This window comes from Carettochelys insculpta, chromosome 2, assembly GCF_033958435.1.
Source record: "Carettochelys insculpta isolate YL-2023 chromosome 2, ASM3395843v1, whole genome shotgun sequence".
Classification (NCBI taxonomy): domain Eukaryota; kingdom Metazoa; phylum Chordata; order Testudines; family Carettochelyidae; genus Carettochelys; species Carettochelys insculpta.
The window spans coordinates 266,698,747-266,722,787 of NC_134138.1; the positions used below are offsets into that span (position 1 = coordinate 266,698,747).

General features: G+C 48.4%; 1 protein-coding gene across 3 annotated transcripts in view; it reads left to right on the forward strand.

Annotated features, from left to right (window-relative positions):
• Positions 1-1,436: 1,436 nt before the first annotated feature.
• Positions 1,437-24,041, forward strand: part of WDR86 (WD repeat domain 86) — a 41,321-nt gene continuing 18,716 nt past the window's right edge. For 2 of the 3 annotated variants that reach the window (XM_074986321.1, XM_074986320.1), the window contains exons 1-4: positions 1,437-1,984; positions 4,920-5,242; positions 9,079-9,220; positions 13,611-14,034. In XM_074986321.1, coding sequence (XP_074842422.1) covers positions 5,080-5,242; positions 9,079-9,220; positions 13,611-14,034 — 729 coding nt within the window. In that variant the 5' untranslated portion in view covers positions 1,437-1,984; positions 4,920-5,079. Of the gene's footprint in view, positions 1,985-4,919; positions 5,243-9,078; positions 9,221-13,610; positions 14,035-20,757; positions 21,371-24,041 lie in introns of those variants that run through there. The other variant, XM_074986322.1, reaches the window with a different exon arrangement.

The window sequence follows — 24,041 nt, forward strand, 5'->3', positions numbered from 1 at the left end:
CTAGAGCCTCTGCAAGTTGAGCTGAAAGCCAGCTGGCTCTTAGCTCAGGCTCTAGAGGACATTCATACTTCGTGTGTGCATGGTTTAGGTGCCACTCCGTAAAACAACAACGAAGGGTCCTGTGGAACCTCATAGACTAACAGAAAAGTTTTGAGCATGAGCTTTTGTGAGCACAGACTCACTTCACAGTGAGCCACACCTATGTGTATGGGTTACACTAGCAAAACTCAGGTTGCTCAAGGTGTGTTTTGTCACACTTATGAGTGACAAAAGTTTTGCCAGCTTCATTGTTGGTGCAGATGTGGTCTAAGACCGTAACTCTTTAGGGCTGGGACTGTCTCTAACTACATATCTATGCAGTGCCCAACAGTGTGTTCCCTGATCTTAGACCTGGCCTTTGGGCAGGGTAATACAAAAAGTTAGTATCAGAGAAGTAGCCACTACATGCATCTGACGAAGCAGGTCTTCACCCACGAAAGCTTATGCTCCAAAAAATCTGTTAGTCTGTAAGGTGCCACAGGACTTCTCATTGTTTTTACAAATAGTGAGAGTTACCCTATCTGAACTTTCAAAAAAGAGGACGCCACTGAGAGGGAGCGTACCTGTATCCATGTACACCGACTCCGGCTGTATTAAAGTACTATATATACCATGACATATTCATGCAATGTGGATACTGATACAGATAGACTAACAGATATTTTGGAGCATAAGCTTTCATGGGCAAAGACCCGCTTCATCAGATGAAGCGGGTCTTTGCCCATGAAAACTTATGCTCCAAAACATCTGTTAGACTATAAGGTGCTGCAGGACTTCTTGTTGTTTTTGAGGATACAGACTAACTGGGCCATCCCTCTGATATTTGATACAGAAACACTCCCCCTCGGGGTGTCTTTTGTGACAAGTATCAGAGAGGTAGCCATGTTAGTCTGGCACTTTATAGACTAACAGATATTTTGGGGCATAAGCTTTCATGGGCAAAGACCCACTTCATCAGATGCATGAGTGGGGAGGAGGTTCCAGAGGGGTATTTAAAGAGGGGGGTCCCAGTAAAAGGGAGGGCCAGAGCTGACAAGGTCTATTCAATCAAGGTGGCACTGACCCATCATCAGCAGTATGTAGCAAAAGAGGAAAAACAAGTCAGATCAGATATGGCCCATTGTCAGAGCGACAGTTCGATTAGGGTAACTCTTCAAACAGCGCTTCCTTATGGCACAGGGCAATTAGTGCATGTAGCGACCTCCCCAGCCCAGGGATGGAAAGTGCGAGAGAAGTACAAAAAACCAGCCCACCAACCCCAAACACCTGCGAGAAGCCAACTTCCTCTAGGACCTGGCGGAATCCTGGGGCAAGGCGAGTGGGTCCCCCGCACAGCTGAGTGACAGAGCGGGCGAGCTCCGAAGCACCACGCTAATGAGAAACAGGGGAACGGGCTGGAAGGGGATTGGGAAAGCCCGGCGCGGGGATGGCTGCCGGGGAGTCGGGCAGGCGCAGCCGAGGGGTGCGGGAGCCGGACAAAAGGCAACGTGCGGAACATGCCATCTCCGCCCTCGGCCCCCCGGCTGCGCCGTGTCCTGTCCCGCAGCACCGCCCGCAGTGAGCAGGGCGCAGCCCCGGCTGCGGCTCGTCCCCGCCGGCATCTACCCGGCAGGGGCCGCGCGTGGTAAAGTTCGGGGTGCCCGGGGCTAGCAGGGCGGGGGCAGGTTTGTACCCTTCCCCCGCGACCTGCCCTGGCCTCTGCTCGGGGCGGCTGCGCATCTGCCCGGCGGGAGCGGGTGCCGCGGCGGGTCCCCCGGAGTGTGCGCCCCGAGAGCTGCCCAGGGCGCAAGCTCCGGGCGGAAAGGACAAAACGGGCGGCTGCGGCGGGAACGTGTCTCTGCCCCCTGCAGACAAGCCGGGGTCGCTTCTCTGCCTTTGTTCCGCTCCTCCAGCAAGTGGCGCCTGGCGCTGGGACCCGGCGCTGCCTGCCCGCCCTGGCCGGGAGGTAAGTAAGCGGGCGGGTGGGGGGTGCCTTTTATGGGGCCGGAGGACGCGGGGGCAGTGCGGATCTGGGCTGTCCCCTTTCTTGGGGAGCGTCAAAGAAAGCAGAGCGGGGGGGGGCTCCCGTGGGGCTGCCCCCTTTGGGAAGGGGTGGGGGATCGGGGGCGGTAGGAAGCCCGAGGGGGGGGGCACGCGAGCGGGGCAGCGGAGGCGAAGGGGTGTGCGGGGGTTAAGGGAGCAGCTCGGGAGTGGGGGCAGAGGCGTCGCTGTCCTGCGGGGTGTCTGCTCGGGAGGGGCGGGGCTGGGTTGGGGGGAGCGCAGGGCGCCCAGGGGAGCTCTGTGAGGCAGTTAGCATGGACATGGGGGGGACGCCGTCTCTCTAGGGGAGACACGGGGGTCTGCTTTGGGAAAGAAGTGGGCGTGCAGGGAAAAGCAGGACAGCTGGGGGGTGGGGGAGGGCAGGTGGGACCGGCACAGCTATGGGGTAGGGGGTGGGGAAGGGGAATGGGACCCGCGCAGCTATGGGGTAGGGTGGGGAAGGGGAATGGGACCGGCACAGCTATGGGGTAGGGTGGGGAAGGGGAATGGGACCGGCACAGCTATGGGGTAGGGGGTGGGGGAGGGCAGGTGGGGCTGGCACAGCTATGGGGTAGGGGGTGGGGAAGAGGAATGGGACCGGCGCAGCTATGGGGTAGGGTGGGGAAGGGGAATGGGACCGGCACAGCTCTGGGGTGGGGGGTGGGGGAGGGCAGGTGGGACTGGCACAGCTATGGGGTAGGGGGGCTGGGAAGGGGAGTGGGACCGGCACAGCTCTGGGGTGGGGGGCGGGGAAGGGGGCTCCTCCTTGGGCATGTGGAAGGGCAGGGGAGGATCAGCACAGCAATGGGTGGAGGGGGTGGGAAAGGGGCTCTTCCCTGTGGGGGATGGGAAGGGCAGGAGGAGAGCTGCACAGCCATGGGGCGGGAGAAGAGGTGAGCACAGGAGTGGGCGTGGGGAGGGCAGTGATGGGCGGAGAGCAGCCATTCTGGGTTTATCCTCCCGTTTGGTTTTGCACAGATATTGAGATTGTTGGGGGTGGGAGCAAGTGAGATGACAAAGTGAAAGGGGGAAGATCCCTGCCCTGATATCCCACCCCCTCAGTGGAAGGGACAGGGAGATGCCTGTGTGCTTGCACCACAAGGGCAGGACACTGAATTGCAATTCTAAGAACTGTACCAGAGGGAACAATCATGCTCAGGCTGTTGGGGCTGCCTCATCTCTAGCTCTGGGAGGGGGCATGAGTGGAGGTGGTGTGGGCCATTCCCACTGCTCTGTTTGGCATATGACCTCTTTTTCCAATGTGTCTGCTGAGGGCTTTGCAGGAAGGTGATGAATAAGTGCCAAAGGCAGAGTTAATTCCCATTATGGGGATGTGAGAGAGTAGTGCTTAAAAAGGATGTGTTTTGTAGGGCCAATGGGAAGGTCACTGTCCAGTCAGTTCAGTTTGGTAATACTTCATTGGCGTGACAAGCTACATGTTTTGTAAGCTGTTGAAAAGACGGACCTCAGTTGGGAGGTATTGTCTATTCAGGACTGGGCTTTGTGCTTCTTTAAGGTTCATCCCTTGAGTCTAGTTAGACTTGGCTTAAAACCTTTCAAGGGTACCTTAGAATCTTCTGGGCAGGTCAGGACACCAGCTCTGTGGGACTACATCCAGTCAGAGGGAGCAGTGGGAGGTACTAATGCTCTTCACTGTGGAAAATCAAAGTCTTTCTTACAATGGCCGTGTCTACACTAGCCAAAAACTTTGAAATAGCCATGCAAATGGCCATTTTGAAGTTTACTAATGAAGCGCTGAAATACATATTCAGCGCCTCATTAGCATGCGGGGGCTGCGGCACTTCGAAATTGACGCAGCTCGTCCAGACAGGGCTCCTTTTCCAAAGGACTCCGCCTACTTTGAAGTCCCCTTATTCCTATGAGCAGATGGGAATAAGGGGACTTCGAAGTAGGTGGGGTCCTTTCGAAAAGGAGCCCCGTCTGGATGAGCTGCGTGGCGGCGAGCTGCATCAATTTCGAAGTGCCGCGGCCCCCCCACATGCTAATGAGGTGCTGAATATGTATTTCAGCGCTTCATTAGTAAACTTTGAAATGGCCATTTGCATGGCCATTTTGAAGTTTTTGGCTAGTGTAGACACGGCCAATGAGAATAGAGTGAATATGGGCAGGGCGGTAACTTAGGTCAGTTCCCTGCTTCTAGCAGTGAGAATTGCTGCATTTCTCGTAACAAAGCAAGCTGTCCTCTAACATCCTAAAGACTAAGAATTTTATTTACTAGCTATTGTGGGTAAGACCCAGTGCATCAGATTAATGGAGCAGAGCTGAGAAATCAGGGAAATATAAAGCGGAGGAGGGGAAGGGAGAAAGAAGGGTATCAAAAAAGAGAAAAGGGAAAAATATGGGGGACAAGAGGGGCATCACATCATAAAGAGGACCTCTGGGAAGAGTAAATTAAGTGGGATGTCTGCCATTCCTGCAAATATCAAAGGTGGGGAAATTGTCCAATGCGTAAGATAATTGAGATCCTTGTTTAGTCCAAGGTTAAATGTATCAAACTTGCAAATGAATTCCAATTCAGATGTCTCACTTTTGTAAGCTGCTGTTAAAATCTCTTTGTAATAATACAATTACCCTAAGGTACATTATACAATGTCGTGAGGGATTAAAGTGCTTCCTAATGTCTGATTTGTGTCTATTCATCCTTTGGCATAGGGACTGTCCAGTTCGTTCAGTGTACATGGCAGAGGGGCATTGCTAGCACATGATGGCATATATCGCATCAGTGAATGTGTAGATTAGTTTAATGTGCCCTGGCCAGGGGAGGGAAAGAAGGTAACTGTCCACGGTAAGGATCAGGTAATATTGTGCATCCTGTTTTGTGACTTTATGCTTTTTTGCAGGGGACTAGGCTAGTTCCTGGTGTTTGAGGGTCATCGTGATGGCTGAAGTTGGTCTCGGGGAGCCTACTGCAGGCCCAGAGTTCCCTCCTGAAGTGGTGTGGAGCCACTGAGTGAAACCCTCTCTGGGTCCTCTGCCTTTGCTGGGACCTGTGCCAGCAGGATGGGGAGCAGTGGCTCGGCACTGAAGGTCTGTGCTGATCACCGAGGAGGCATCAACTGGCTAAGTCTGAGCCCAGATGGGCAGCACCTGCTGACTGGTAGTGAAGATGGCACTGCACGTCTGTGGAGCACTGCAGATAGCCAGTGCCACGGCCACTTCCAAGGTACAATCTGTGCCCCTTTTCTTCAGGTTCTGAGTCCAAGCACAGCTTGTCCTGAGGTATAGCACAAACACCACAACATCTTGTGTCCTCTCCAGTCTCTGGAGCAAGTTGAGCAGCCAAATATCATGTTTAAGACTCAAATAGAGTAATAATAACGTGAATCTCTTTCATCCAAAAGCAAGTTACAAATGTTACCAATAGACTGCGAATTCATTTGCCTCTGAGGTAACACGCAGCAATTTAATTTCTGCTTCCTCACTGCAGTTCTCAGCTTCTCACCCAAGTGTAATCATGGTTGTGGGCTGCCTTTATTTTTTTTTTTTAATTTTTAAAAAAAAAAAACTGTTCTCTTTTTCCAGATTGTCTTACTTTGTTCAGAACTTCTTGACCTTACAACTGAGAAATAGGCCTAAGTGAACAATGGGATTTTCTTCATTAGATCAAAACGCTGCCGTGTGTTTAATGCAAACTGCTGAAGTTTTTATTCTGAAACTGTTTGTACCTTTTTAGTGAGGTTTACATCTTCCTACACACTCAAAGACTAATCTCAAAACTATTAAAGAATGCAGAACCCCCTGCAGGAAGCTGACTCATACAGGAGGGCATTGTGAATTCAATGGGCTTTATATTCTGTTTTTGAAACCCCTAACAAAAACAATTCTCTTCACTTACATTGAAAATTCAAGGTTTTTTTAAAGCTGCCCTTTAGATAAGTTTTTGCTTACCCCTGTAGGATTATGATTCTTTTTATGTTGCTCAATAACGTGGGTAAAGTCACTATAGTTACAGCCCTCTACCTACAGAACAAATGCCACTGTAAGCTTTGTCCACAACATAACAAAGATACATCAACCCTAGCCCATCAATGAAGCCCTGTCTGCAAATATGTTTTTGTGAATTATTTACTTTTACCTTAGCGAGTGGTGATGGATCCACTTTTTACTCCTGGGGAGAATTCTGCACCAAAATATTAAAACTTGTGCATACAATATTTCAAAATTCTTCACTTCTTATTTATCACAATCATACCACAATCATGCCAGTTTCAATTATGTTAATATATTTCAAAATACCTGTCAGGAGGCATATCTGTAACTGTACAGACAACAGAAAAGATTCAGGAAATGTTTTTGACAAATAGATTCCTTATTAGACATTTAATACAATAATTTCATTCAGACTACAATAGAGGAACATATTTCCTGCACCCCTCAGAAGCTGCCCAAAGGTTTGGGGGAGTCGGGATAATGAAGGAGCTGATAGAGAGGCAAGTAATTGCTGGGAAGGAGACTTGGGGTGAGCCTGCAGGGTGTTAAGTGTGGGTGGGAGAAGTATGAAACAGTTGTTCCATTTCTTTGATGGGGGTGTGTGGTTTGGGATGTGGAGAGCCTCCCCTATGCAGCCCCTGGCAGACCCCCTAGCTTCTCCCATTCAGTCATGCACATCTGCCCATTCCCATGTGTTCCTGCACTATTGCTCAGACACCCTTTATCCACCATCCTCATGTGGCCCTGAACTCCCACTCACATTCAGCCTGTGCCTCAGTGCTGTCATCAGTTAGCTGCTGTGTTTCCACCCAGTCTGCATCCCACAAATCCTTTGAATCTCAGTCTGTGTGGCTCCGTGGAAGCCCCATGTGCCCTGCTCTGTTCATCCTCCACATACCCTGTACCTCCTCACCTTGCCCCATAGGGTAGGTGTTGTGAGGAAAGCAGCCTCTCCTTCTCTTGCATCTGGCTGCTCCTGCCCATGAGCCAGCTGCCCTCTTCTGGCCACACAGCAGCATCTGGTGGGTGAAACATGTAATTGCGGTGCCTCCTCTGCAAAATCTGTTTTCTGCAGGGGAGAAAAATATACAGGGGACATGAATTCTGCATATGTGCCATAGCACAGAATTCCTTCAGGAATAATCTACAGTTAATCTGACACCATAGTGTGTGTGTGCCTCTTACAGACGAGTGTTTGACTAGGAGCCTGGGTTAGCTACAGCAAACGAAAACAACATTGGATTCCAGAAAGTAGGATCACCAGGTGCTACTGCTAATAATGTAGATCAGTTTAGATATAATTTTGAAAGACTTCAGAGGATTGCAGTAAGACTGAGCAAAAACGGATTAAGAATTTAAGGATGACAAATGTAGCAGGACAAATCAAAGTTTAACTCTTCCTTAATCAAAGAATTCCACATCATTCAGGCACCTCTGGACTGTGGACTGCTGCAGTAATATCTAATTGACCATCTTTTAATCACACGTTTTAGTTACAGTTTTAATACTGCCATTAACTATGCTTGCCTCTTTTTTTTTAACCACCTGGTCTATGGTGGATCTTTACGTCTAGTCTTTTCCATTTCCCTCTTCTGCATAACTCTCCTTGCTCTACCACTCCAGTTTTTGTATCTTTGTTCCTTCCCCTTTCCCTCCAACATCTTCTGCTTGTCATGTTCCACCTCCCCCAGCAAAACCATCAAACTCCAAAGCTTCCTGGAATATTAGTCATCACTTCTATTACAACAAAGCCCAGAGGCTCCTGTTGAGATGGGGGTTCCATTATTCTAGGCACCGTACAGCCACTTAAAAAGAGATATTGCCCCCCAGAGTAAGCAGTCTAAATGGATAAGATGAAGCAGGGGGAGGGAGAAAGTATTATGCTTGTATTTTACAGATGGGGAAGCAAAGCCAAACTGGAAGGCTATAGCAAAACTGGTGAGAATTGAATCTTGAACTCATGAGTCCCAGTAAAATACACTTACTGGCACAATCGAGTAACCAACTTAAATGTCATAACCCATGTCCTCCTTGCCTCTATTCTCATACTTTTGTTTGAGTGTAAACTCTTTAGGGCAGGGGCTATGTCTATTTTTATTCTGACTATAAAGCCCTAGTACATTCTGGGCACTGCATTGCCATTTATTCCTCTCTCTTTATTTGCCACATACCATTGCCATTAAAAACATATTTAACATTTCTTCTTGTTAGTAGATAAGGAGGGGAGAGAAAAACAGCTGGCTTTTCATCGCTCATGTTCCTTTACCTACTTGCGTTCCACACCTTGGACTACTAAATTAGATTAATTGGAAGGGTCAGTTCCCAGGCAACTGTAATTTAGGGTATCTTGTACTAGCCTGGTGCTGCTGTTTGTCTAAAAGAACAGAGGGTAATGCTGAAATACACCAAATTAAAAAGAAGCAAGAAGATATGTATTTATATAGTGAATCAAATTCATTGCTTGTTTGAATTCAGTTGATTTCAGCTGAGTTACACCAGGGATGATTTTGGCTCATTGTTTCTGTAATATCCTTGAATACAACAAGAAGCTGAGTGATGGGCCTTAAGCTGGTTAGCAGTAATCTTTGAAATGGCCCACCGTACCCCTGTTCCTTGATCCTGGAATCATATTTAGAGTGGGTGGGGTTGTTGAATGCAGCAGGACTCCCAGCAGCCCTCATTTCAACACCTACGTGCCTCCTTTCCACTGATTCCTCATACCAGTGAAGCAGTAAAATAAAGGTGGGGGTTCATGCTTTTAACATTAAAAATGCCATGAGCTCCTGCTTGTGACGAACTCGGCTGTGGATTTTAAAACTACAGCCAGAGTTGGCCCAGCGGGGCCCAGCCGGTGGGCAGAGAATGTTATAGTCAAGTGGAGCACAGGGCCCCAGAGAATTGCCTTACTCCCTTTGCTCTAAGGCCAGGCCTGGCTACAGCTTCAAAAGTATTAAACTCTGGAGTTTTGGATCAGAATATTATTTGTTAAGTTAAAGAAAACATGTCACAACTTTCCCAATCTCTTCTTTTTGCAGCACACTGAATGTTTATCTCTCTCATTGTTCCTAGGACATGAAAGCTATATTACCTTTTGCCACTTAGAAAATGAGGTTGCTTTCACATGTAGTGCAGATCATACAATTAGAAAGTGGGACGTGAGGACTGGCCGGTGTCTGGCCGTTTACCGAGGACACACGTCAATTGTCAACAGGTTAGTACTAAAGATCCTTCTTTTTAAGGGGATCATTCCATTGTTCTTCTGTAACCTGACAGTGGATACATTGTATGCAGTGCTGTTATTGCCTTGTGGGTTCCAGGATGTCAGAGACAAGATGGGTGAGGTAATATCTTTTGTTAGGTCTCAGGAAGAGCAGTGTGTAGCTTGAAAGCTTCTCTTTCTCTCCAACAGAAGATATTACCTCACCCACTTTGTCTCTCTACTGTGTAAATGGTCTCTTTACCAGTAATCACTACTCCACAGCTAAATGGGATGTGTAAATCTTTGATTCTCTGCTGCACATGTTCTTTGCTGTGATGATTAGTTATCTTACAACAGTGCTGACACAGCTATAGACTGGGAATGGGAGAAGAGCGAAAGACTCACAGCATGGGGAACTGAATCTGCCTTGGGAATGGAATTTGAGAAGAAATTGCTCAGTTGGAAGCAGATGCCGGCAGTATACAGAATTTAAAAGCAGTGTTCTTGTTCACAGAAGGACATGGTCCTGTTTGATTTCTTATTGTTAACCTAAGTTTAAAACTGTACTATGACTGCTTCTGGAACTTGAATATTTCCCTTGCTTCCCATCTGTGAGGATTTCTCATGATTGCTGCAATATTTATTTTGGAATTAGAGTTTCTAATGGTTAACTGGTAAGCTTCACCCTAAATGGATGAGGCTTGCTGGTGATGGTTGACTGGGAGGGGCTGGGGCAGTCCCCATTTGCAATGGCCAGGGGAGGGTAAGGGCAGCTGGACAAGGGGGTGCAGCCCCTCTGCTGTAGACAGGGCCTGTTCAGATTGGGATGGAGTGCCCACAATGAGGACGGGGGCTGCTTGTGTTGGAGTGTCCCCCACACATGGCAGCACCACAGGCAGGGAAGGTCCAACTGTGCCAGAGCAGTCCTGGTTTCCAGCGTCCCACAGGTGGGACCAGGGATGGCTGGGGAGGCTGCTCCATCAGCTGCCTACTTTAATTTGTTAACCGATCAAGCCTACCATTTGACCAGTTAACTGATTAAATGAGATTTTTACATCCCTATTTTGGAATAAAGCAACTGAAACGTTTGTTTGGAGGGGAAAAACAAATGCATAATAAAAATCTATAAATAGATAGGAGAGGAGAGCTCAAATACTGGGTCTGCCAGTTTCCATGGCATCTTGAATTAAAGGGACACCAAAACATTGTCCATTTTAGATGGCTGCCTTCACAGTGTCTAACTTACAGAAAAGTAGTTAGAAGTACCACTCCACTTTGCACCCTCTCTAATTTGGACTTTTGTCTTCTTGACTTAAAGTGGATGAGCTGCTTTTCCTCATGAAGGTGACACTGCTATGAACTGCACAGTATAACATCTTAGGCTGCATCTGTTCTTTGAGCAGATCTTCTATAGTCCAGGGGATGGAGTGTTAGACTGGGTGTCTGATCCTATGTTTTTCACTGACTCCGTTTGAGACTTTAAGGAAGACACTGAGCCAGAGAAACTGAAGCACAGAGAGGTTATTTCTCATAGGGGTAGCCATGGTTTTCTGCAGCTTCACAAATAACAAGCAGTCCTGTTATACCTTAAAAACTAACACATTGATTAGGTAATGAGCTTTCATGGGTAAGACCCACTTCCTCAGATTTTGGAAATTTTTGCCACACCCAAAGACATGGCACAATCCTTCAGGCCCTTATGCAGTTAAAAGTGAAAACAAACCTTAACGATTTAGGAATTTTTTTATCCTCATTTAATTGCTTACAGGGTCCAAGTCTCGCTGCCATAAAGGAGGGTGCTGAGGATGCAGGCTCTGTAGACTTGCATTTTGGTGTGAGTGTACAGCTTGTTGTTATTCCACACTCTCTTGCTGAGTCTGGACAGAGTTGTGGCCGCTTTTCTGATCCTCCTATTTAGCTCAGTGTCCAACGACAGGGTGTCAGTGATGGTGGACCCTAGGTAAACGAACTCGTGGACAACCACTAACGTATAGTTGTCAGTGCTGATTGATGGGGATTCAGGAACATCCTGACCGAGTACGTTCGTCTTCTTTAGGCTGATGGTAAGCCCAAAGTCCTTGCACGCTTTGGAGAACCGATCCAGCAGTTTTTGAAGCTGGTCTTCTGTGTGAGACACTACAGCAGCATCGTCTGCGAACAGTCACAACAGACGCTGTAAATGAAGTCCTCAATTGAAACTTTAAAGGGCGCGATCCATAGTCTATGCAGACTGAAGGATGCCTACTACTACTATTTAATTGCTTATGTTTTCATTATCTATATCATTTATATTTTTAAAATCTGCATATAAAGAATCTTAAAGTTGCAAATATAAATACTCAAAAATTAGGAGATTCTAGGATGAAAGGCTGCTTATGCAACCTTAATTGGTTACTGTCATCTGCCGCTGCTCCCACCAGCTGCCATCATCCAATGCCACTCCTACCAGCCATCTGCTGGTCCCAACCCCACTACTTGGGATTGCCCTAAGGCAGAACCCTGTGATTTCAGCTGTGCATGGCTTCAGCTGCTCACTCTGTGATTTCAGCTCTAGGTATCTCTAGTGGGGGGTTTCACAAACACCCTAGTATCCAGCTCTACCTTTCAACAGGTGGGGAGGGTTAGTCAAGCCAGGCTTATAGCTATATAGCCAAGGCATAGGCAGGGCCAAAGCACTCAACCAGTACCCCTCCTCCTCTTACTTACAGTGCTTTAAGCCAGGGAGCCCTGTGTAATCAATGTCTTACACAGCTATGGCGACTGCCCTGTCCCCCACAACAACCCAGAGCATTGGTGAGATCTTACAATTCCCACATTAAGTGTCAGCTTAAATTGTGATTTTACAACTACATGTTTACAATAGACCAAATCTCATGGCTTACTTGCTACCCATTAGGCTTTGCCTGAAAAGGTATCACACATGCACACCTTTTCATTCTCATGCAAATGATCACTGGGAGGCACATTCCTCCCAGCCTCAGTATCACACCTGCAGCCCTTTGCATTCTCGTGCAGATGACCTCTGGGAGACACATTCCTCCCAGCCTTCAGCAGCATTGTGTTCCTTCTGCCACATTCCCTACATACATATGCATTACGGATGTTAAAGTTTAACTGGTTAAGCAGCAGGGGCTGGAGCAGCCCCCACCCACTATGGGCAGGGAGTGGCTCCAACCCTGCAGGGCTGCCCCAGCTGGGCTGAACAGCCCTGGTGTGGTTGTGGATGGGAGTGTTCTAGCCAGTTCAGATCAGGCACTATCTGTGGTAGGGGGCACTGTACTTCCCCTTCCTAGCTGCCCCACACCAGGGGCTACCAGGATTGGGTCTGCTCCAGCCTGGCTGGAATGCCCCTGCCTTAGGCAGTCCCACAGGGCTAGCACAACCCTGTGCTTGTAGCAAACAGGGAGCTGCACTAGCCTTTATTGGATAACTTTACCCTGAGAGGTTTTAAGTCCCAGCTTGACAAAGACCTGTGTGGGATGATTTAGTTAGGGTTGGTCTTGCTTTGGCCAGGGGACTGGATGTGATGACCACCTGAGGTCTCTTCCAGCCCTAGGATTCTATGATTCCATGAACTAGTTAAAATTTTAACATCTCTAATACGTATGTACAAAGGCCATATGGAACCTTTGCCTCTGGAATCTCCTAATTTCTGATTACTTATATTTGCAACTTGAACATTCTTTTTATGTAGATTTTAAAAATGTAAGTCATATTGATAACAAACATAAGCAAGTAAATGAGGACAAAAGTTGTAGGAGGAATAAACTCTCGTTCTTCAGAGTATAAATATTCCTAATCACTTGGGATTAGGAAACAATTTCCTGTATGGACAATTTATTCCATATGTAACTGTCCACTGTGGGATTCTTTGTATCTTCCTTTGAAGCATCTGGTATTAGCAAGTGCTGAAGATAAGATGGCAGATGAGATGGACTGCTGGCCTGGTTTGGCAAGTCTCATGGTCCTGTGAATATTCTTTTGTCAGTTTATCAGAAATCTCCTCACTTCCTGCAGGCTCAGTGGGGAATTGGATTTGCTGGATAGCAAAGTAATGTGCTAGTCTGAAAGAGAAGTTTTACGAAACAGAGACTCATACACAAAAGGCCAAAGCCCTGCATAGAGTAGTCTTCTGGCCTGTAAGGTGCTTGCTTTCAGGTGCTTGTAACTGCGTAAGGCTCTGATGGACTGTGCCCATGTCCTTGAGTGTGGCAAAAGGCCTTCATGCTGATATATCTAATGTATCTGATGGTTGAATAGTTATTTGAGGGACAGCTGCTTCTAGCACTTAATGACGTTCTTGGTATGGTACCTTGCATGCAGTCAAGAGGGGCGGCAGTGAAAAGAGTCAGCATCCATACATAAAGCCGCAAGGTCTATTCCTGTTATTTGTTTTTAACAGGATCCTGGTTGCCAAAGGCTATCTATTTAGTGGCTCCTATGACCGAACAGCCCGGTGCTGGAGTGTGGATAAAGAGAAGCAAATCCAGGAATTCCGGGGCCATCGGAACTGTGTTCTGACTCTGGCTCACTACTCCTCCGGGGATGTTCTTGATGAGTCAGAGGAGGAGCAGGAGAAACTGAGCAGAGACTTCCTGGTGACGGGAAGCACCGACTGCACTGTTAAGGTCTGGTGGGTGTCTAGTGGGCGTTGCTACCAGACTCTGCTAGGGCACACGGGGGCTGTTTTATGCCTTATACTCGATGCACCGAACAGGGAGCTGTTTTCTGGCAGCACAGATTACACCATCCGAACATGGAACATTGTGACTGGCGAGCAGTTAAAAGTGTTCAAAGAACATCAAGGATCGGTTATCTGTCTAGAGGTAAGGACCAGTGTGTATCATAATGCCACCTGGAGGTGGGTACCCACAACATGCCATTTTTTGTCAAGAACCAAATAGGCCATGGAGGAAACCTGCCCAATTTTCCTCATCCATGACTAAAGAGCTTCAGTATGGACGGGCTATGAAATAAAATTTCCAGTAAATCGACTAAAAAGCATAAGCTTTAGTCTCAGACCACAAAGTAACCAGAAACTGGTGTTTGGGATGAAAAGCCAGGTAGCAGTGAGGCAGGAACTCCAATTGGAACAGCTGGTGAGAAGGGCTATCCGGACGATCAAAGGGATGGAGACCTGTGTTATGGGAGGAGATGAAAAGTGCTTGGCTTGTTTAACTCTGCAGAATGAAGGCTGAGGGGGGGTATGATTGCTTTCTAAATGCATCAGGGATAAATAATAGGGAGGATGAAGAGCTGTTTAAGCCAAAGGATAAACTTAGCCCAGGAACACATGGGTGTAAGCTGCTTATGTATAAATTTGGGCCAGAAATTAGAAGACGATTTCCATCCATCAGAGGAGTGAGGTTCTGCAACAACCTACAGTAGAGGTAATGGGGGCAATCAACCTAACTGGTTTTACAGTAAAGCCTGGTAAATTTATGAGTAGGATTATATGACAGGGTTGTCAGCAGTAGCCATAGGACAAGGAGGTGTGGCTGCCCCAGACCCCATGCTCTTTGGGGTCCCACAGCAGCTGACCCAGCTGCCCTATGGATGGGAGGTGGGAGGATTACCTGGGGCTGGGTCTCGGGAGTTGCATGTTATGGCGGCTGCAGCAGCAAAGGGTTGCATCCACCCCACACTCACTACGTCCTCTGAAAAATGGCAGAGCTGTGGGACATTTATCTTGAGGAGGCTTGGATAGAATTGCTCCACATTTGAGTGTATAACTGAGATCAAAGTTATTTTAAAAGGATATTTTCAGAAATTCTATGCTCCAGTGTCTGTGACTTTAGGGGTTTGAAGCCCAAATAGTCTTAAATAGATGTATTGTGTTAACCTTCATGGGGAAACACACATGCAATCAACTCTCTCCTTATTTACTGGTGCATAAAATGACTTCAGCTCCTTTTCAGGAGATAAAATATATCTGTTTAATAAATGTTGCCACTGTCTTGTAAAGAAAATAGTTACTGCTAGCTCCTACAGGCATAAAAATTCAGTTGTAACAGGGGAATTTTAATGTCCCTATCGCGAAGAGGAAAATCTTAAAAGTTGAAGTATGCATCAACCAAATACACTGTTTTGTTTGAGCACATTTTCAGTGATAAAGGTTATTTCTCTGTTCCCTCTGTGCTGCAACTATAGTAGCATGTTTTGAGAATCCTCTAGTATTTAATTACTGCTCTTAAAGGTACAAATCAGGGGAAAAATAAGTAGGTGAAATAAACAAAATATTCCTCAATGTGACATGTTTAATTCCTGCTTCAGATCCTTTTGCAGTAGGGTAAGTTTCTGGCCCCATTTCTTTCAATGAAATTTAGTCCTTTGACTTCAGTGGGGCCAACTTTTCACCCTACAGCTCTTCTAGCAATCTATTTGTCTGTGTCCTGAATTCAAAAGTAATTAAACTGCTTCTGCTGAAACTTTGCAGAGATTTCTGGCTTGGAGCATAAACCTGGAAAATGTCAGTCCAAATAGTTAAAGTTCGGCAAGGTTGTAAGCTAATTAAATGGACTAGCAATGAAAAGTATTAGATAGTGCTACCAATAGCTACAACTATCTGGATGGGCACTGCCTTAGAATACCATACATCAGTGGCATCAGACCTCTCCAGTCTGAGGGCCAAATGTATTGTTTCACAAGGATCAAGGGGTCACAGTGAGTACTTTGGGGTTATTTTCTGTCTTGTTTCCCTTTGCACTTTTCAGGTGGTGAAAAGGGGACAGAAATCACCTACAGGTCTTTGCTGAAGGTTACCTTGCCATGGCGAGTGGTATCTGGTGGGAATACAGCTGGGATACCCAGGTTTTATGTCTCGCTTCCAGTGGTCCCTGGTGCGAAAGACATGTTGTGGGGAAGCAGTGAAGTGTCAGGATAGGGCTGTGCTCTGGATTTCCTCAGTTGGCATGTTGTCTCTTGTGTATTCCTGCCAGCTGGCACAAGCTAGATTGGCTTTGGGAGCTGGTTCTTAGGTTTTCCTCCTCTGACCCTTCCTGGCGCTGCTTTCTTGGCCTGTGCTTTGCTAGATGTTCCCTACTGGATTAGACAGAGAAAGTCTATTTGCTAACCTGTTCCCCTTGAGACCTCCATTGCTTGTTACCTAATCAGGTTGTGGAGCAGCTAGAGCTACTCACTCCTCTCCTTGCAGTACAACACATGACCAGCATCGCATCTGAGCAGCTGCATCAGGGAAGGCACAGCAGCTGCTTGGAGACAGCTGAGGAGGATGCAGTGGTGCAGCTGATTCAGATTGTGTACATTTTAAAATTTCAGGACATGGCTAAGGTAACATTTTCAGTTCATAATCAAACACGTGCTTTCCTCACCACAGCCACTGGACAACCTTCCCTAATATACTCAGTACCTCTGAACCCAGAATTTCCAAAGTGCTCTGCAAATTGCCCATAGAGATTGCTGTGATGTACATCCTCTGGGGGTATCTATCCAAATGGCACCCTGAGAGGAGGTTACTCTGGTGGGGCAGAGCCATTATCGTAGAATACTAGAACGGGAAGGGACCTCGACGGGTTGTCCAGTCCCCTGCACTTAGGGCAGGAACCAAGCACCAGCTAGATGATCCTTAGTATGTGAAAGAAAGCAGGGAGCCAAACAGTGTAAAAATCTTAACTGAAACAAGCCATACCATGGGATTGCTGTGGATAGAAATTCTATGCTTGCCTAAAGACAGTGTAATTGTAGATGCCTGCCCAGGATGGTGACCCTGATTGTGAAATGCCAAGGGAAGTTAAAGAACATAAAAAAAGCAGACAGTACAATAATAATGGATGGCTTCAACCATTCTTCTATTGGCTAGGCAAATGTCACCTCAGGGCATGATGCGGAGGTAAAATTTCACACCATAAACAAATACTTCTTGGAGCAGCTAGTCCTGGAACCCACAGGGAGAGAGGCAATTATTGATTTACACCTAAATGGAGAACAGGATTAGGTCCATATAGGTGAAGTGTTTTGTAATAGTGCCCATAAAGTAATTAAATTTAATATCCTTGGAGGGGGGATAGTACTAAAAACCTGCCACAATAACGTTTAATTTTAAAAAGTAAAACTATACAAAACTGAGAATGCTTTTTATATGGAAATTGACAGGCACTGCCACAAGGTTTTAAATTCCTACATGTTGTTTTTAAGGCTCAGAGTAAATGCATATCACAAATCGAAAAAAGATAGTAAGGAGGCCAAAATGTTTCCATCGTTCAATAGAAGAGAAGTGGAGACCAGTAGAGGTAAAAAAAACATTTCAAGTCAGATCCTAGTAGGGGTAATGGGGAAGAGCACATACTTTGTTAGGTTAGATGTAGAAGTATAAAAATGCAGCCCAAGGCAGAACTTGAGAAGCAACTTGCTAAAAATAAAAAAACTAACAAGAATATTTTAAGTATGCTAAAACAGACAGCTAAGCCACTAAATGACAAATGTGTTAAAGGAGCACTCCTGGGAGACAATGTCATTGCAGAGAAGCTAAATGTAATCTTTGCATCAGTCTTCACTGGAGTTGATGTACACACCAGAGCTATCCTTTTTAGGTGACCAGGCTGAAATATTATCCCATACTTGGGTGTTAAGAGACATTTTAGAGCAAGTCACCAGGACCCAATGCTTATTTACCTAAGACTTCTGCAGTTACCCAAATATGGAATTGCAGAACTAATTTCATATTTGATCTATTACTGAAATCAATTTTTATACCAGATGACTGGAAAGTAGGTAAGGTAACAACGATTTTTTTTAAAGGCCTCGAGTGTCCATCCTGGCAATTGAAGGCTCGTATACCTACATTCCGCTCTGTGCAAATTGGTAGAAACTGTACTACAGTACAGAATTGTCAGACCGATAGATAACTATGACTTAGTGTGTGAAGAGTCAACGTAGCCTCATCAGTCTACTAGAATTCTTTTCGGGGTGGGGGGGGGTCAGTGAGCAGGTGAACAAGGGTGATCCACTTCATAGGCTGTCCTGGGATTTTCAGAAAGTGTGACAAGATTTTTCACTAAGGGCTCATAAGGAAACTAAATAGTCATGGGACAACAGGGCTGTCTTTTCATGAATTACTGTTGGCTGAAAGATGATAAACTAAAGGTAGCATTAAACTGTCAGTTTTCACAATGGAGGGAAGTAAACAGTGGGGTCTCCCTAGAAACTGTACTGAGACCTGTGCTGTTCAGTATACTTTTTTATGATCTGAAAAAGGGTGAACAGGGAGGTGGCAAAATTTAGAGTTGACACAGAACTCTTGCAGATAGTTGTTACAGGCAGCTCTCAAAATTTGGTGACTGAGCAGGAAAATGACCAAAAAATTCACTGTTGAGAAGGACAAAGTAATGCACAATGGAGAAAAAATAATTCCAAATAATATATAATATAAAAATGGTGGGCTACCTATAACCACTCAGGAAAGATCTTGAAGTCACTGTGGCTGGTTCTCTGAAAACTTCAACTCAGGGATGTCTACTCTCGAGTATAGTTGATTTTAAGGGAGTTAGGTCAATTTTATAATATGGTCAATTTTAAGGGGGCCTAAGCTGGACTTTTGTATCCAGCTTTTTCATGAGGAGTAATGCCAAATTCAAATTTACAAGGTTGAATTAATGCTAGTGTAGACACAGCATTATTTAATCCAATTTTATTGGCCTCCAGAAGTATCCCACAATGCCCCCAATGTGTCGATTCTGACCATTGCTCTCACCACCACTGCTCTTCAGGTGAGCTGGATGTTGGAAGCAGCCCAGGCTGTCCAGTTGCCCCCCCACACACACACACCACACAGCTGCTGGGGTCTCCAGTTGCCCTCTGCACCATGTGGCTGACTTGCCCCCCATGGCTGCCAGGTCAAAATGAAATGAATCAAAATAACACCATGAAAATGAAGCACTTCAACAATTCCAAAAAACAACTTTTCAATAGCCCCAATTTGAAACTTTTCAGGTTTTTATTTCTGCAGTTTACATTTCTGTGGACTAGCCTGTTAGCCTCCTAATGGCATGTGCCAGGGGCAAGCTCTGGAAAAGTGTCATGAGAATGCATTTGGCAGTTTTTCAACAGGAATTGGGACAATGCATGCTAGGATGATGACATCAGATGCCCACAACCACTTGGGGTGCATTTTTTTCCCCCATAACACACTGACACAGAAATCCAGAATGCAATGGGGGTGCAGGAACTGTGGGATAGGTACCCATAATGCACTGCTGACACAGTTGAAATTAGCAAAGGTAATGGGGACACACTGGCTGCGTCTACACTACGAAATTACTTTGACGTTAACTCCGAAGTAAAGGGCTACTTCAAAGTAGCCTGCAGAGCATCTACACACGTTTCTCCTTACTTCGAAGTCACTACTGCCCTACTTTGAAGTTTAACTTCGACGTAGGATGTGTGTAGACATTCTGCGCTCAGTACTTCAAATTAAGGGGTCCACTTTGGTGGTGCCCCCCCCCCGCCCCGCCCCAAGTACAGAAATGCTCTGACCAGCCCAGGAAGGGTTGTATGGTCCCTGCTGGCTGCCTGACAGGAACCAGCTCCCCAGCAACCCCAGACAGGTAGCTGAAAGCATACCACAAACAGGGGCAGCACGAGCTCCCACTCAGACTGCCCCTGTTTGATGCACCACCCAGCATCTGCACCCCTTGTCCACCATGGCAGCACGGCAGGACCCCCGTCCCCCCCGATAGCCCCAGACAACACCTCTGAAGGCTCTCAGTGCCCAGGCAAGGGGTGTGCCAGGAGGGGACCTTCCCGGACCAAGGTGGAGCTGAAGGACTTCCCTGCTCTGTGGGAGGAGGAGGTGATCCTTTGGCAAACTGGCACCCATCAGAGGAATACTGAGGCCTTTCACAGGCTGGCCAGGGGGCTCGCCACCCGAGGCCACCCCAGCCGCGCTGGGGACAGCGTCTAGATGAAGGTCAAGGAGCTGAGGCAGGCATACATGAAAACCTGGGATGCTGCTAGCCAGTCAGGAGCATCGCCTGTGCACTGCCCCCACTACAGGGAGCTGCGCAAGCTCCTGGGGCTGAGGGAGGCAGCCCCACCTGGAACACCTCATTGACACTGCTGATCCCCCCGGCGAACACCGATGAGGAGGCGGGCCCTTCCGGCACCATCAGCCCCCTGCACAGGGACTGGCCCACTGAGACTGAGAGCGATGCCAAGGGCTCCAGTCATGGGACCCTTGTCATTGTCCTCCCCTCTGGGACACCTAGCTGTGCCTTGTTCACCTGAGCCTCGCCCAAGCCCCTGGGAGGTTGCAGCCAGTACATATGGGGTGAGTGGGATGTCACAAACATCAGAGATGCCCCCCGCCGGCCAAAAAGCCCTACAGCCCACACACCTAGGGGCGGGAGAGAGAGAGCGAACATGGCCTGACCCTCACCAGGCAGGAACCTCTGGGCACCCGGGATCCCACAGGGCTCACGGGCCATTGGGCAGCAGGGGAGTGGGGTGGGGGCCAGTGGAGCAGGGTCCCCAGGCCCTCTGGGGTTGGGACCCAGCACTCATGGGCCACCTCCCGTCCCCTTCTGTCTCCACAGGTCCATCGCTGGGCAGCCGCCACAGCCCTTTGGAGCGGGCTGCAGCCGCAGGGGGATGGGAGGCCGCCCCGTCACCTCAGCCTTCGTCTCCCACTCAGCTGCGGCCATGGCTGGGCCTCACGGAGACGATGCTCGAGGGATGAGGAGGCAGCCGCCAACCGGGCAGTTTTGCGGGAGATGATGGGTGCCCCGGTACTGGCTGGTGATGGAGCGGGAGTTGTGGGTGTGGCTGGCCAGCAGTCTGGACATGGTGGCCCAGGCCTTGGCTGCCTGCCTCGCCAAGCCTTCTGCCTCATCTCCAGCCTGACCCGCAGCCTCCTTTAGGCAGCCGCCGCTCCACGCCCCTCCCCCCCACACCCCCGCAGCCACCCCCCTGAAGGCGCCCACCACGTGGTGGGCCTGTCTCCAGTTGCCTTCATCGAGCTGGCTCGGTGGCTCCTGTCCAAAGTGGGCGCACCTGGCCCAGCCGCAGTGGCTCTCCCCCGCACACCCTGCAGAGGCTGAGCCTGCAGCACCCCCATCCATGCCTCCCTGTGGTCCTAGCCCCATCACAGCCCCGCAGGTGGTGCTGGGCAACTGAGCCTTCTCCCATCCCAGCCCCCCTCCAAGTTCAGTCTCCCCACCCAGTCCTCCCACCTCCCCTTCATGGAGCATTCCCCTTGTACATTGTAAATAGTTTGACACATTCTGTTTTGTTTTCCAAATACATTTATTCCCCAAAGTAAAGTGTAATATTTCTACCCTAACCCTGAGTCACTGATGTGTGGTCAGGGGGAGAGCGGGAGGGGTGGGGGAGTGGGCGGGCTGGTGGGGCAGAGTGCGGCTGGGTCAGGGCAGGCCCTGCTTAAAGACCTGGCACAAGGCCTCCCAGACCCTGACCCCATCCCTCTGGGCCTTGCGGTACGGGGCAGCAGGTGGCTGTTTGTACCTAGCCCCTGGGTCCGCGGCCCAGCCCTGGATGAAGGGCTCCTGCTTACCCTCCACAATCTTGTGGAGGGCACAGCAGATGGCGATCACTGTGGAGATGTTTGGGAGGCTGACATCCAGCCTCGTGAAGAGGTTGTGAAGCCTCCCCAACGCCCATTCTAGAGTGCCCCGGCAACAGTTGAGGCAGCCATTGAAGGTGTCCTGGGCTGGCGTGGTGCGTCTGGCATAGGGCTGCATGAGCCAGGGGTGTAGTGGGTACATGGCATTGGCCACGATGCAGGAGGGCATAGTGATGTCTCTGAGCAGGAGCCTCCTGCAGGGGCACATATGTGCCCTCCTGCATCTGGAATCCCACCCACGATTTCCAGAACACGTGAGCATCATGGGCCCTGCCCGGCCACCCTATGTACACATCCAGGAAACAGCCCCTCATGTCCACCAGGGCGTGGAGTACCACTGAGTGGTACCCCTTCCTGTTAATGTAGGTGCCCCTTCTGTGGTCCAGACCCCGGATTGCCATGTATGTCCCGTCCAGGGTTGCAAAACAATTGAGGAAGCCCAAATCCGCGAACCCGGTGAGGGCGGCATCGAGGTCCCCCAGGGTTATGACGCATTGCAGGAGCACTGTGTTGATGGCTTGGCCAATTTGCGGGGCAGGGCCGGGGGGGAGTCAGACATGTCCATGAACACCAAACCGGGAGGCCCCCCCTTCCCCTTGCCCCCTCCCCACCAGGGGCCTCCTTTCCCTTGCCCAGTAGCCCCCTCCCCAGGGTGGGTCAGTGGTGGGGGCTGGACTTACCTTTATCAGCACCACTCCAACAGTGGCCTTGCTGACTCCAAATTGGTGGCTGATGGGCCAGTGGCTATTGGGGGTGGCCAGACTCCATAGTGTGATGGCCACCCTCTTCCTCACCAGGAGCGCTGGCTGTGTCCAGTTGTCCTGGTGCTGGAGGACTGGGGCAAGCCAGTGGCAGAGGGCCTTGAATGTCTGGCGGGCCATCCTGAAGTTCCCCAGCCACTGCTCATTGTCCCAGTCCTCCAGCACTAGCCAGTCCCACTACACACTGCTGGTGGTGAAGGCCCACCAGAGCTGAATTGGGGGGCCTTGGGGAGGGGCAGCAGGGCCCTGGCCAGGGCCTGGTATTGAGGATGTGAGTGACGTAAGAATAAATTTGAATATTGATTAGGCTAAGTCAGTCACACCAGAGCAATGGACTGGACTAAAACTAAGTCCTTTCCAATGCTCCCAGGATTTTACCCCGCGACCCTGCTCGCCGTCTACGGTGGGTCTAGTCACAACGGGGTTTCAGGGTGTGTGAACTGCGCTGCTGCGGTGTGTTTACCCAAGGAAGAAATACAGACAAGGTGTCAGGTTCAAACAGGGAGAAAGGGTTTACTTTATAACACAAAAGTATGGATTATGGTAAGCTAAGTAGCACAAGATATGTGGACCCTTGTTTTTCTGAAATAAGCACAGGATTTGAATACTAATTGGCTTATAGCCTTAAACAATAGGTAACTGCTATAACAGCACTGCTATCTAACCCTTCAGCTACTTACTGCACTTCCGGGACGGGCCGTGCAGCCTTCGATGCGTGCTGTAAAATGGAAAGATTAACTTCAGAGCTGTATTGTATTTATTTATTTCTGGATCTTCCTGAGGTTCACCAGGTCGCTCAACCCTTGGCCGACTACCGCGGGGAGCAGATCTTACTTAGAATAAGAATTTGCCTGCGCTAAGCTAGGTCAATTCTCTAGGTAAGTGGGTTGCCCTGCTGGCCAAGCAGGGGAGAGCCCAGTATATGTGGGGTTTCCTTCTGAGAGGTTATCCCCTTAGTTAAATGGTGGGGTTTTCCTAGTTAAAGGTTATCCCCTCAAAAATGGTACTGCCTATTTCGACCACCTTGTTATGGTAGCCCTTTATTGCAGACCTTCATTACCCTTAAAGGGTTACTAAGAACACCAGGGTTTTCCCTTTATAGGGTTATCCCCGACCGCTCTACCCTCCTAAATAGGGGGGAGCTTATAGCTCTGGATTATAATTATAAAGCAGTTTGCCTAACTACCCTTCTGTGTGCATGTAATAGTTTTAGGCTAGACCAATAGCATTGGCCTCCTGTGCCTTTACAAAGAGACAAGGGGTACAAAATATAAGACATAGATCATGGACTTGGGGAAGTCCCAATCCACTCTCTGTTACAAAACTATATAAAGCTATTCTTACATTAACTGCTCACCAAATTACTTATATTGACTTTAAACCCAGACCACAAATACCTTCTTATTCCTGCTCTGTAATCCAGGCGCTGGGCCTGTAGTTCTCTTTGAGCTAGGAAGTTATGACCCTCACGGCGCGC